At 39.0% G+C, this 14,170-nt stretch overlaps 1 protein-coding gene across 1 annotated transcript in view; it reads right to left on the minus strand.

Annotated features, from left to right (window-relative positions):
* Window positions 1-14,170, minus strand: part of PATJ (PATJ crumbs cell polarity complex component) — a 168,041-nt gene that overhangs the window by 149,499 nt on the left and 4,372 nt on the right. The window contains exons 2-8 of the mRNA XM_054165049.1: window positions 13,078-13,133; window positions 12,829-12,995; window positions 11,030-11,221; window positions 9,516-9,655; window positions 7,522-7,720; window positions 5,718-5,846; window positions 3,447-3,659 (exon numbers count right to left, since the gene is read on the minus strand). Coding sequence (XP_054021024.1) covers window positions 3,447-3,659; window positions 5,718-5,846; window positions 7,522-7,720; window positions 9,516-9,655; window positions 11,030-11,221; window positions 12,829-12,995; window positions 13,078-13,099 — 1,062 coding nt within the window. The 5' untranslated portion in view covers window positions 13,100-13,133. The remainder of the gene's footprint in view (window positions 1-3,446; window positions 3,660-5,717; window positions 5,847-7,521; window positions 7,721-9,515; window positions 9,656-11,029; window positions 11,222-12,828; window positions 12,996-13,077; window positions 13,134-14,170) is intronic.

Here is a 14,170-nt window from a genome sequence, read left to right on the forward strand (position 1 = left end):
CCTACTAAGAAAGCGAGGGGCAGAAGGAAAGAGTTCTCTAAACAGAGAAAGGCTTGATGCCCTGAAATGAAAGAAATCACATCTACAGAGTAGGCACACCTCTACTACAGAAGCAGCTGCTTATTTAAATGCAAACATGGGAGATTAGAAAGGTGTTTGAGCTTATTGATTGTTTTGATGCTAGATCCCAAACCACAAAATCACTCCAAAAGTCAGCCTTCCCACACATCAGCTTACCGAGTTTGATAGGATCCTGTTCAGATCTCAATGCCACGAAAGGGCAAAGAGCACTGGAAGCCTCCAGGTTGTCCAAGGCAATGGGGAGCAAGAGACTCCTTAGAAATAATTTTCACTAAATGCAAACTAAAACCTAACAGAGGAAATGCATTTGCAAATGTTTTATCGTTTAAGTCATTAGATGGCTTCTCCTGACAAACAGTATTTAGAAAGAGAAGCACATAACAAACCTGTAACAAGCAAAGGGTTTGGAGAACGATTACCAAGCCACTAGGTAAAATGATCTGACCTTCAACTGGGAAAGTGCAGGGAAAAAAGGTTCTTAAAAAGCTGGCCTCAGTATCTCTCTGCAACTCTACTCTGATAAATACAAATCAAAAGAGTTTAGACAGAACACACCAAAGCCATTGGTGGTACCAAAGAGGAAAACCAACCAAGCACATAGATCTGAGATTGCAAAAGATTAAGATACATAAAGTTGTTTAGTTTTAGTAATCGGATACAGCCAAAGAGATGAAAAAGAAGGTCTGTTCTCTTTAGTGTGAGGTAACAGAAGGAAGGGAAATGGCCTGAAATTGTGCCAGCAAAGGTTTGGGTTGGATATTAGGAAAAAATTCTTTCCTGTAAGAGTGGTTAGGCATTGGAACAGGCTGCCCAGAGAGGTGGTGGTGGAGTTCACAAAATGTGTGGACATAGCACTTGGGGACATGGTTTAATGGCCTTGGTGGTCTCAGTTTGACAGTTGGGCTTTTCCAACTGAAACAGTTCTATGATTCTACAATGAGAGCAAGATCTGTTAAAGTGATGAAATCAAGAGGGATGGTGTCACTGCCAACAACAAAAAATGGGCCAAGAAACTGGAAAACATTTTGTAAGAGTGATAAAAAGAGAAGTTTAATCAAATGCTTGCTATGTATCAGTTTTAGAAGGACCTGTATTAAAATCCAGCTCAAAGTTACAACTGTACCCATTTCACTTTTTGATGGGGAAAACTAAACTAAAATAAAAAAAATCAATAGGCACCTATCTCCTTATCTCACACACATCCCTCCACTAGCCAACTCATTAAGCTCATTAAATGCTTCCAACTCTTTTGCTCCATAAGATACCGATAGAGATGAAGATAAGTTTTGATGCTTTGTCACTTATCTTTAGGAGAGGGAACTAAACCAGTAAACATGCCTATAGAAACATCTGAAATGGAGCTAAGGCCCTGTGAATCCTGCTGTTTTGACAATCAAAAGTCCTTCATAGTCAGTGCTCTGTCACTACAGATACTTTCTCTAAGTAATGTTACTGGTAGGATATGAAACTGTACAAATGGAGTTTGGAAAATTCAGAGTCCTAATACAGTCAGCAGCAGTAGGCTGCTAAGATTGCCGTCACTAACTTGGACAGTACAGATAATATGGGAGTTTGTACCCATACACAGACACAAATACTTTCAGTTATTCTCTACTACAGGAAGTTTCAAGGAGAGAAAATATGAATATTAAACTGAAAAAAAAGTGAAAACCAAACACCAATGTCCCCCCAAACAAGCAAACAACACCACTACCCCCCAACCTCCCAACAAAACCCCCAAAACAACAAACAAGCAAGCTTTTCTGCTGGTTTGCAAAATAGACAAGGCAAATGTTTTCCATTCCTAAGTTCACAGGTGGTGAAAGCACTTAGAAAACAGAGAGAAATTAGATTAGAGGAAAGAATTCTGTTGTAAGTCAGACATGAACTGAAAGGTGGAGCATTAAAATCATCATTAACAGATATATTCAGATTTGCCACTATTTTTTACTTCAGCAAATCTCTCAAGAATCAGCAAGAGGAGTTTCCTCAAATTTAAATACAAAGGCACCAGGTAGTTCAGAAAACAATAGCTGACATTCAGAAAGTAGATGAAATTGAAACCTGAACTTATTTCCCCCCCCTCTAAACAACATAGCAAGAATAAGGAGGATGCTGAAAAGACATCCACAAGGAATAACATTTTAGAAAGGGTGCAGCATCTACAGTGCCAGGTGTTGATTAGTGACAAACAGCCCTGCCTTTTAGAAGCAGAGAAGGGAATTTTTGTGAAGAAATAAAACATACAAGGCCTTAGAAAACATAGGACAGCCAGCAAAGTACAACCTCATAACAATGCTGATTCTCTAGGAAAGCCTTTTTCTCCAGAGTAGGTACACCCACTTTTAAGAGTCTAACCATAGGTACACAGATTGCCCTGTCCCATCTCTCTGCCACTTGTGTTTCCTATTACACCAATCCCTCTACTGAGAGTTGAAGCTTGAGAAGGACGCAAAATACTTGACTGACAGCTTCAGGCTCATTTTCCTGAGAGACATAAGACATGAAGCTAATGGCTGTCTTTGCAACAACTATATCCAGTAAGCGACAAGGTGAGTTTGTAACTCTATAACTGCTAGTCTGACCTTTAAAGATGGTGCTTCAAAAAAATAAATAAAATAGCTGCTTGCACTCATGTTCAAGAAACTTGACAAGAAAGAAAAGGCTACTCAGATTCTACACCTAAATCTAAGCAGCACAGTAGCAGCAGATGGTACACAAGCACAGCTTTGTTTATGTTTCGAGACCTACTGTACACTTAGTGTAGCATTTGTTGATTTTAATTACTCAAAACTGAAGAGAATGACTTCAAAAACAAGAGACTTTGATATGACCATGATAAGATTTGCTAAAACAAGTTTCAAAATTTTTAGATATATTTCCTATCACAGACAGTAGCGTAGACTATGAAAACATTGCACTTCTGTTTCATAAAAAGATGATTGTGCTGAATAATTCTGGTGTGGCCATAGCGCTCTGGATTTCAGACTAGGGAAAATTCACAGGCAAGTTTGAAATCCACTTACAAATGATTGATTAGTAAAAATGTAACGAGCTAAGGGGAACTGAAACTACCATTTATTGATAACTCTGATGGACTTGGTAATTAAATTACCTGCACTGAAATAAATTTTGCAAAGATGGTCATTCCAACGCCAAGATTATTGGTATTAATAACATACAGGAAAAAGGGAAAATTACAGAAGGAAGGGCTGCAATAATGACCACTTAAATGCACACATATGATATCTAGAAACATAAAAGAGAAAAAGCACTCTAGGTCTCAACAACACCCTGTTCTCCTCCTTTCTGATCACAAGCCACAAACATACTTAAAATGTCATAAGCAGATACCAGATACTTACATTTCCATTTTGAAAGGAATGTAATGTACTGACTGGCCAGCTCACAGGAGTTGGTGGAGTCTCCATAATTCCACATTTTGGGTCTCTTGCAACAATCAACCTAACAGAATTCCCACAGTTCCGCAGCACTTGGGCAACTTGTTCACTGGTCATTCCCTGCACGTTGGTCCCTCCGATCTGCAGGATGTGATCTCCTGTCTGAAGCCTCCCATCCTTCAAATAGAAATAAAGTAAAATGTTTCCAGTCTATACAGAAAATATCTTTTTCACCACAAAATTGAAACTGTTGACGGACAACTTCATGGCCATGGGAGCCAGTGCAAGAAAATACCATAGAACTGACCACCATGGCAACATATTCAATAATTCCAGGAAGTGTTTGCATAACCACACGCTTTTTTTCCACAGCAGTTAAAGGTGGTAAATCAACCTTTCCAACTAAGATACACCAGTTGAACAACACCACTCCTGAAACAGTGTATATTTCCCTCATTTAGGAGAAAATAGCAGCAATGTCTTATGTTCCCACAAGTTGTTTATGTATTGCTGTTTCACAGAACACTCCTCATTGGAGATGAGTTAGAATAAAAAGCACAGTGTTTTGATTTAGGACTTGAAAAGGCTCTCCCTAGGACATAAGGAAAATCTCCGTTCCTTTGAGGGTGCCAGAAACCTGGCTCAGGCTGCCCAGAGACGCTGTGGAGTCTCCTTCTCTGGACAGATTCCAAACCTGCCTGGACATTGTGATCCTGTGCTGCTGTGGATGTCCCTGCTTTAGCAAGGGGGTTGGACTAGATGATCTCCAGAGGTCCCTTCCAACCTCTGCCATGCTGGGATTACAGAATCACACAAAACATCCAGTTGGAAGAGACCTCAAAGATCGTCCAAGTTTGACCCTCAACCCAGTACAGAAGGTTCTGTGGCTTTTTAGAGCTTTTCCTAATGCTTCTATTAGTCTGTCAATTCTTTTCTCATCTGACCAGCACCAACTCAAGTGAGTAAATCCACTGAAGGTAACAAGACTCCATATACAAACTATTTTTCAGATGATGATTATGATTCATGACCTACATCATTTCTATTATAAGCAAGCATTCATAGGACCAAATCCTCAGCTGGTATTGATCTGCACAGCTCCACCACCTTAGGTGCATTGATTTATACAGCAGTCATAGCAGATATTCCCAGAACTAACTCAAACTCATTTGCAAACTCATCCAATTTTAACATATATACGTGCTCATTATTTCCCATGTTCTTAATGATGTCTCATTCAGCTGAGAATGATGTGGTGAGTTCTTAACTTACATGCCTCATTCGTAGCCAAAACACTTCATTCCTTACAGCAAAACAGGTGTTCCACAATAATTAAATAAATACTCATTTATACATGACAGGTTCCGAGGGAGGCAGTCAAGCAAAAGCCAACATTTTCCAGTATCTCAGAATCCCCAGTTTTCATTTCCACCCTATGCTACAGGAATCACCTTAGACCCTCTCTCTCGTGTGTTACTAGATCTTGCCTGCATGGGTTCCAGACCTCAAGTATCTTAATTAGTTGTGACCAAGTTCACACTAAAAATCCAAATCTGTTTTGCTATTGCATGTGCTCTACTCCTGAAATGTAGCTACACTTAGCACTGAGTGGTTAAAGATTAGCAACTAAAGTTTCAAACTCTGCCTGTGCCACTTTAAAAGATATTAGTAACTTCAAAGGGTTTTGCATGAATCCTAAGTGTCTCCTTGAACTGGTCAGACCACAAAACAGGCATCAAAATCCACTCAAAATGGGACATCTTCAATCTATAAACCAAATTTTACAATGCAATTTCTGCAACAGGGAAGATTCTCCTGCCTGACAAGTCATTTGGAGAGTTTGTCCCTATAGAAGCTGCCAAATTCTAGAGAGAATATGAAAATTCATTAGGAGTATTCGTGTCCCCTCCAAGACTGACCAAAGGCTGAATGTATCAAAAGTACTGAAAATATTAAAAGGGTACAGGACTTTTTTTTTTCATTTCTGCATGTGTAACCATGTTCTAAAAGCCAAAGAGTGTCTGAGAAACAATTTAATTCCTATCAGGCGCTGACTTTCCCCTCAATCATACCTTCAACATATTTATTTATAAAGTATATGTTGGCATTCAGACTTTGATGCTATCAGCTTCCTTTTGTTTCAGCATTTTAGCTTCTTTTAAGGCTTTATTTTTGTCCAAAACAGTTAATTATACTTTACAATCAAACCAGAAGTGACATAATATAACAAATTACCCGATCTGCTAATCCTCCAGGAAGAATTGTTCTTACAACTACTCCACTTGACTTCCCTCCTACAATTCCAAAGCCTAATCCCGAACCGTCGTTAATCAGCTCAACCTCTTCAACGTGGCCCCAGTGAATCTGCAAATAATAAAAACAGGAGATTTTCATTTCAGTCAATCTTTTAATGTTTCTCACTTTCACATGTCCCAGGAATGAGCAGAATTAATCAGAGCAATTTTCTCTCTCTGCCCCACATATTGGAGATCTGTTGGATTTGGTTCAGTCGGCTTCATTTCCTTATAAATACGCAGTGGGATTTCTCATCTGTTTTTTTAAACATACATTTTGTCCTTCACTTTCAGGCTAACAGGATACCAGGAAAAAGAATGCCTAAGAAAAAAGCAATTTTAAAGATTTTCTTGCCAAAATGAAAACTATCCTTTTAGTTTTTCATAAATCAAGACTACTGCAAACAACAGAGAAAAACAGAGGCAAGGAGCTTGCACTGGCCTCATTTTCACTTCGTGTTGCCCAAATTCTTACTTCTGCTATTTCAGTTACACACTCTAAGCATCCCCCAGTATTCACTGAATTAATAGTGTGGTACAATATTCTGTCACACTGAAGGGGAAGCATGTTTCTAAGCTACGCTGTACCATGACCTTATGTTCTACAAGACAATCTGAAAATAACAAAGCTGTTAAGCAACTCAAACCCAGCCAATGTTTCTGTCAGATTAATATCTCATCGAAACCAAAATGGAGCAAAGTAGGCAGATTTAAGCCTTCTGTGAGTAAAGGATTTATTAGCATACTGAAATTCTTTGCCAAAGCCAGTTAAATATCATAAAAGAAGTTTAAAGATCCCCTGTAGAGATATATATTTGTATTTTATTTTGTTAGTCTGTTCAGCACAGATCTTTCAATGAAAAAGCAGTTAAAGTTTAATTCTTTAAAATTTTCAGTGCAATAAACAATATTGATTATCCACTAAAACCTTCAGATTTCACTAGCTCTGTAATAATCATGAGGGAAATAATTACTGAGAATAAGGACAATCACTTCACTTAACCAGATTTTCAGCAAAACCTGCTAACGTAATAAATTAAGACTCCAATATTGCAAACCCCGGATTTAGGTGTGCAGTTTGACCAAATTCAGTCAAGCCACCTGGACCATATGGTTTGAACACAGATGGAAGTTCAGCCCCAGCTTATTACACGTCCCAGTGACAATATCTCCTTGTTCAAGAAAACAAAAGGCTCCTCAATCAATGAAATTTGCAGATAAAAAAAAAAATCCCCTGATAAATAAACAGGGATTGAGAGGTTCTTTGACAGACACTTTTTGTTTGTTTTTAAGACAAAGACAAGGCTTTTTCCTTTGAGCAGTTTAAGTTTAAATTGGTTGGGATATTTCAAGCAGTGCTCACGATAGGTTATGTTTACACTCTTCTAAGATGTAATCAGAGCACCTTTAATTGCTGAGCACAAGGAGGTTTCAGCTGAGTATACTCATAAAATGCTTTCACCCAGCCTATGCTGAACAGACCCTGCTGCTAAAAATATGTTGATCTACTAAAGCTTCTACTATCCCATAAAAACCCAGGATCTATTTTACAACAACTTCATGCAGCTTTGCTATGGAAGCCTTATACTTACTGCATGATCAGTCTAAATGAAATGTCATCACAGAAAATCTGATTAAAGAACAAAATCCCTAAATGTAAAGCTTGCTAAAACAAACACTTCCAGCCACAAAAAAATACCCAGCATAGTTCAAAATCTGATTTTGACAGTATTGCAACAACTCACAGTCTCAGGTGGATTTATATCACTTAATAAGACAGCCGAAGTTCTGCTGTTTCCTTGAAGTGGCTCCCTAGCAACAACCAGATGTAGAGATCCTGTGGCTTGCTGGAGGAGGGCAATAGCGTGCTGATGGGAAATGTTCTGATCCAATGGGGTGCAATTAATGGCCAGTATGTGGTCATTTTCCTTCAGTCTTTGATCCCTGAACAAAACATTAAAAGCAATTTTCAGACGCAGTGCAGTGACTTCACAACAGGCTCATGTAATTGAAATATGAACATGCAAAACACACAGTTATGCAAGGTTAAGTATTTAGATATTAAAACAAATCTGCTTATCAGACTCTCTTCACCCACATACAAACTGCACACAATCCACACTGTACTGAGCTGCCCAGCCAGATTTTGTTCCAACTCTATCAGCATCCAGAAATTTGCTTTATTGTTTCCTTTGCTTCTATTCAAAATTCAATTAAATTCCCTCATCCTTTCTTGATGATACTGGAGAGCAGAAAAAAACTTGGAGTTTTAGGGATACAATGAACTAGAAACTATCTTGATTACGTTTAGCTCCACATGATAAGATCTCTAAGCACCTGCAGTTCAGGCTGTGATATGGGTTTGTGTCATTACTTAGCCTAAAGACAGATGAGCTGTATATTTATATTTGACTCAAAATTTACAGCACCAAACTTCAGACAGCAAACCTTCTTCAGGCAATACACAGTTCAACTTATACCGTAAGAGAACCTAAATTTCACAGTTAATTCACCCATAGTGATTAATTTAGGTTTGTGACAGGAGAGAAGCCATCACTCATCTCCTTTGTTAAATATTCATTCTGAGTACAAGACCAAACTGTTACATAGACCGACACTGCTTTCAAAGCTCTGTAGGAATCAAAAAAAAAAAAAGCCTCCAGGAGATCCTGTCTCAGAAGCAAAACGGGAATCATGCTGGGGAAATTTATAAACTCCAACCCAATATAACTGCACATCTTAACTAACGCATTTGAAACTTCCTCTTTATTGTGCCACGTTTAAGATGTTTCTCAGAAATCACTTTCTTCAAGCACTAACCATATTTCAGATTCTCTCAAAGAAAGTGAGCAGCAGGTCATCAAATCCTAAAGTGAGACATTCACCCTCCTTTGACATCCGGATCAGTCCATCTGTCTCCACTTTGAAAGAGCCTAATATGCTTTTCTTTAAGAGTTCTCTAGTGTGTTCTCTGTGGGCCCATAGCCATTATCATTCCAACCTCTCCCCACTCTTTTTGTCATCCTGTGTTGGCACTTCCTGACATGTGTTATTTAAAAAGTGACACCAATGACTTGAAATCTAGACACATTTTCTTGAAACATAATTCCAAGCACTGCATTTGTCTCATGCCAGCTCTTGTGGTTTTACAATCACATTTTATTTTTAAAGGACTGCTCTGTCTTTTGTTGTTGGGTGAAAACCCACAGACAATACGGGGAGAAACTGCCTGAAGCCTTGATTCTATGATGACATCTGTGCATGGATCTGTCAGGAGGACTGGATCTAAATTTACACAGGAAACAAACAGTAAAACCAACTATAAATAGGACATTGTCATAGGCACATAAATAATGAAACAAGGGAGGGGGTGATGCGAAGATCTTTCAGGGACACAATGCCTAAAAATCCAGACAGAGCCTAATTTTTATTTCCCTTCTATTCTTTTCTGGGTTTTCTTTTGTTTTTTAATCAGTACTGAAGAGTCTCTAAAGTGAGTCATGATTTCTGGAAATTCAATTTATGAATGGCTTGGATATTTAAAACTCTTCTGAAAATCTGATCCTCAAAACATGAGTCCATTCAGTTGAAAAGCCAGAACTCAAGATACCACTAACAAAATACCCCACCAGATAACCCAGACAAAGGTGATAGTCTGACAGAGTTTGCAGCATGCAAGTTGTGACTTTTCCCTTTGTGGAAATACTGTAATTTTAAAGTACAATTATAAAGGTCTCACCTGTCAGCTACGCTTCCTGGTTGGACTTCCTTGACAAAGACACCAACTTCTCCCAAGGTGGGATTTTTAAGGGCAACCACACTAAACCCAAGACCTCCAACAGAAGGCTTTTCGATTTTTATTGATTCTATTTGTCTCCCCTGACAAAACAGAAAAAGAGAAAAGATTTGCTAATTTTTAATGCGATAGAACGAGCTAGTGTAAAATTTATGAACACTGGGAGAATTATTCTCCTCCTAAGACTAAACAAAGGTGAAACACCGAATATGTTATTTCTATAAAAGCTCCTCCATTTATTATTTTTAATATAGCAGAGTATTGGATATGCAAGCACTCTGAGGTTCTGAAACCTCAGGGAATTTAAGAGCTGCTTTCACACTTCATTCACATTATGAGATGAATTCCAAACTGGATGAAAACTATGAACGAAGTGCTGTCTAGAGCAATATATTTGGGATTTCTGGAAATGCTACACAGCTAAACTAAATTACTTGTCTTTTGGCTTCCCTTGCTTTTAATGCTGATTTTTAGGAGTGCATTCAAAAGACTGCAGCTTTTTAACAGGGAAATTAATTTCCTTCTCCCTGCAACTTCACACTTACAGGAAAAAAAAAAAAACCAAACAAAAAAAAACACGTCGAAGTTACCTTTTGCAACTGCCTGCTTTTCAGTTCTGACACAAGATTTCTGGGGTTGTTTACTGGGAAATACTACTTAAGAGAATGTACTGCTACCACAGCTGTTTTAGCCAAAATAATGTGCAGTCTTCACTGCTAAACATTTTATCTGATGAGTTAATGACACACTAATGAGAAGAGTTATGCTCAAAATATTACAGCTACATTAAGGTCGTCAATTAGCAACAGTTACTTAATATAGAAAGGCATGACTAACCAATTAAATTAATGGCTCATAGTCACACAGAACAATGCATTTGTGGTATAAATGCCAATCCCACATGGGTGGATGTCTGCACCTGTACAACTTCCACAAGCATCTGGTACATGCTACATCACATGTTAATGAAATTGGTGTCTGCCTGGCAAAGTTAGGACACACTAAATGAAGAGTTCAATAAAATATCCCATGCCAGTTCTTTTAATCATTTGCACTGTTCACATGCTAACGAAGCTGGTGCCTTGCCAATTTAAAATGTGCTTGATAAAACAAGTTTCTCCATCAAAACAAATTTCTGCAGAAAATATCCATTTTCAGTTAAGTGGCATCAAACATTTTCTGGCAATTGAAGTATCTTCTCTGCATTGTTGTGTTTGGTAGAAAGGAAGACCAATAAAAGCCAAACCAACAACTGACCAAGAATAAAACCACAAAAAGCCACCAAACCACCGTCTACTGCTGACATCTTTCACAGGGACAAACTAGCCTCAGCATTACTACCCTTTTATAGTATAGGAGGCACCATACTCCCAGATGCACAACAAAAGACCATGTTTGAAAATGTACTCCAAAAGCCTGCAAGAAAAAGTTTGGTTCACTAAACCTGCGAGCCTTACCTTTGCCATCCGTTGGATGATGGTGTTGAATTCATTCACTCCCAGGTTTGGAGTGAAGGTAGATGCTTTGGGTTCAGGTGAACTGCAAGGTGTATAGATACTCTCAACAGCAACTGATTTGTCAGCAAACACTAGCAGCCCTCTCTTAGTAAAATCAAAATCTACTGACCGGTCAGGAGGCATGTAATTGAGCTGTTAAAAAGGAACAAAGGTGCAAAAAAGCTATTAAACCCAAAAGATTTTCACATATATCATTTTGTGTGAAGACTGCCAAAGCAAGCAAGCATGCGTATGTGCCCATTCACACAAATACACTCACCAGTATAAATTAGGCCGTGTTAATATATAAGCTATAACCAAGCTACCATATCAAGTTTGATCTGTTTTCCTTGAACATTTCAGCTCTGTTTCTACTCCAGTTATTTTCTTTACTACTTCCCTATTTTTCCCTGCCTGTGCCCATTATCCTCTTTTTACCCTGATATTCCAGAAGCAGCACATGCAAAAACATTAAAGAGGCACTCAAGCACTGTTGCAACTCAGGCAAACCCTGACAATTTTGGCATGAGAATCCACATTTTTTAAGGGTCACTTAGTCACTCAGGAGCCAAACGCCTGGTCTGTATTACCTCCTCCCCAGGGAGAGCCTAGGGTACAAACTAACTACCAATGGTGGAACTTGCAGTTCAATTTGTAGTCCTGACAGATAACAAAGGAATGCAGAAATATTCCCAGTGCAACACAGTAAAACAAAGATCCCATCCTGAGTGAGACTGCTCTCAAGAAACACACCTGAAAAGGATGTCAGGATAGTTCTGAACATTCTGGATATAAAATCCATTATGCACCAGTCACAAACTATGCTCTTAGATACATTTGCATTTTCATACATCTTCAATAGCTTGCAGACACACATTCAAGCTTCAGGAGGAAAAAACAGATGCAGCACCTATGTGAATGCGTGGAAAAAATTAATGGCACAGCCACTACCATGCCACCCAGGCAGGAACACATTTGCAATACATTTGTCAATGACAGCAAGGTGGCCTCGTCCCCCTGACACCCACCCCACTCTATCTGCACCTGGGCAGGTGCTGCAAGAGCAGATAGGGATTGCTGCTGCTTAGGGCATGTCAAGTTAGTCCCTGATTTTAAGTCTTCATGCCTGACTCTGCTAACTGCTCAGTGAGGCCTGTTCATGCAGATGTGTCCTTGATGCCCATGTCCAGAAAATCAGGGTCAGTTTGCATTATAAACTAGCCCACACAAGTTCCTTTCACTGATGAAGCTGAAGCCTGGGTATGTCTGCATCACAGCATGGTAAATCTTCAAGAATGGTCTTCTAGATTTTATTTCCCAAAGCAGATTAACCATTCTTAAACAAGTCAGCAAGAACTCAGTGAGTGTCTTAAGGAGAAAAGATACTGCCAGTTAGCTGATAAACTATTTAGTTTCCCTGAAAAACACAAGATCCCAGTTCCAACTGTGTTCAGAACTCCAAGTACTAGTGCTGATTTCTTTTGCAGATGCTTTTTTCTAACTGATGTAGTTCTCAGCACCTACCTCTTCTTCAACCCTTTCAAAGCATGCTGTCCCATGATCCCTTTGTTGCAATACCATTCCTCATTTTGGTACTCTGTAGATACTAGCTTGACCAGAAATAAAGCCCAGCATTCACTCACACCAATTTACATCTTATTAATGAGAGCACTATGGTTAACACACTCCTACAGACCCTGGTTTAGGTTCCAACATCACCACAGTTATCATCACATCAACAACTGTAATTGTACACTCACTTGTTCCTTCAGTTGCTTGATGGATTGCTGTAGGGTCAGGATCTGGTTAAACAAAGGGCTCCTGAGTGTGTTACTTAGAACAGTCAGGTTTTCATTATGTTGGGAGTCTCTTTTCTCACGCAGTTTGGCTTGCAGACGATCAAGGATCTGCAGCACCTGCTGTTTATCTACACCACAAAGTAAAGCATGTTAAGAAGGGAGCTTCATTTCTCACTGTTTAACAAAAGTCACCACTTTCAAACTACATACCTGCAGCAGGGTTTTCAGGCATGTTGAGGGATATTTTTGGAATTACTCAGAATAACCTAGATGAGGTTTAAAAAAAAAAAAAAATTAATATATTATATATCCAAGCAGAATCACAGAATTGTTTGGGCTGCAACAGACCATTAAGACTATAAATGCTAAGCATTAACCCAAAACTACCGTGTCCACTGCTAAAACCATGTCCCTCAGCACCACATCTACACACCTTTTAAATCCCACCAGAGATAATGACTCAACCACCTCCCCGGCAGCCTGTTACAGTGTTTGAGAACCCTTTTTAGTGGGTAAGTTCCTTGTAACACCCAACGAAAATGGTGCAACTTGAGGCCATTTCCTCTCATTCTGTCACTTGTTAGTAGGGAGGAGAAACCAACCCCACCTTGCTACAACATTCTTTCAAGTAGTTCTCCCTCTCTCTTATGTGAGCTTGCCTTTTTCTTTTTCTACATGAGAAGCTTTTAAGGAGCAGAAATCCTTTATCATGCTCCTCTGCAGTGCCAAACAGAACAGGTCTCCAACCGGGTCCAGCGCCGAGGAGGCAGGATGAAAACAACAGACGTGCAATTAGCAGCAAGATTAAATTTGTACTCTTACTCACATGTCATTACAGGGATGTGGAGCCTGTCATTCTGAAACCTATCAAGGCAGTTACACCAAAACATACACTAGAAACAAGATTTCTTCACTTAGTACAAGCTTCACTGAAAGAAGTCAGCCATTTCATAGCATGATTTACACAACTTTAACTCTACCCAGTGTATTATAGCAGTGCAATTTCAGAATAATATCTGTGGAATTATTTGGGAACAAAAATAGTCACATGTAGATCAAAAACAAAGCTCTGCATTTACTTTTTAAAGCTTGCAATTTGAGAGTGGAAAGGGTCATAAGAATCTGAATGTAATACCAGAGTAAGCATATCCCAAGGGCTCTTTCCCAGCATCACCTCTGATCCTTTCAGCCCTGCCTGTGACACTGTCTGTGCTCACACTGAAAACATTGTTGAGTTCTGGCAGGACACTGCTGCATTTAACGAAATATTAATTATGCAGCTGAATAGCTTCTCTTCTCATGA

The sequence above is a fragment of the Dryobates pubescens genome, chromosome 11 (genome assembly GCF_014839835.1).
Source record: "Dryobates pubescens isolate bDryPub1 chromosome 11, bDryPub1.pri, whole genome shotgun sequence".
NCBI classification, from domain to species: Eukaryota; Metazoa; Chordata; class Aves; order Piciformes; family Picidae; genus Dryobates; species Dryobates pubescens.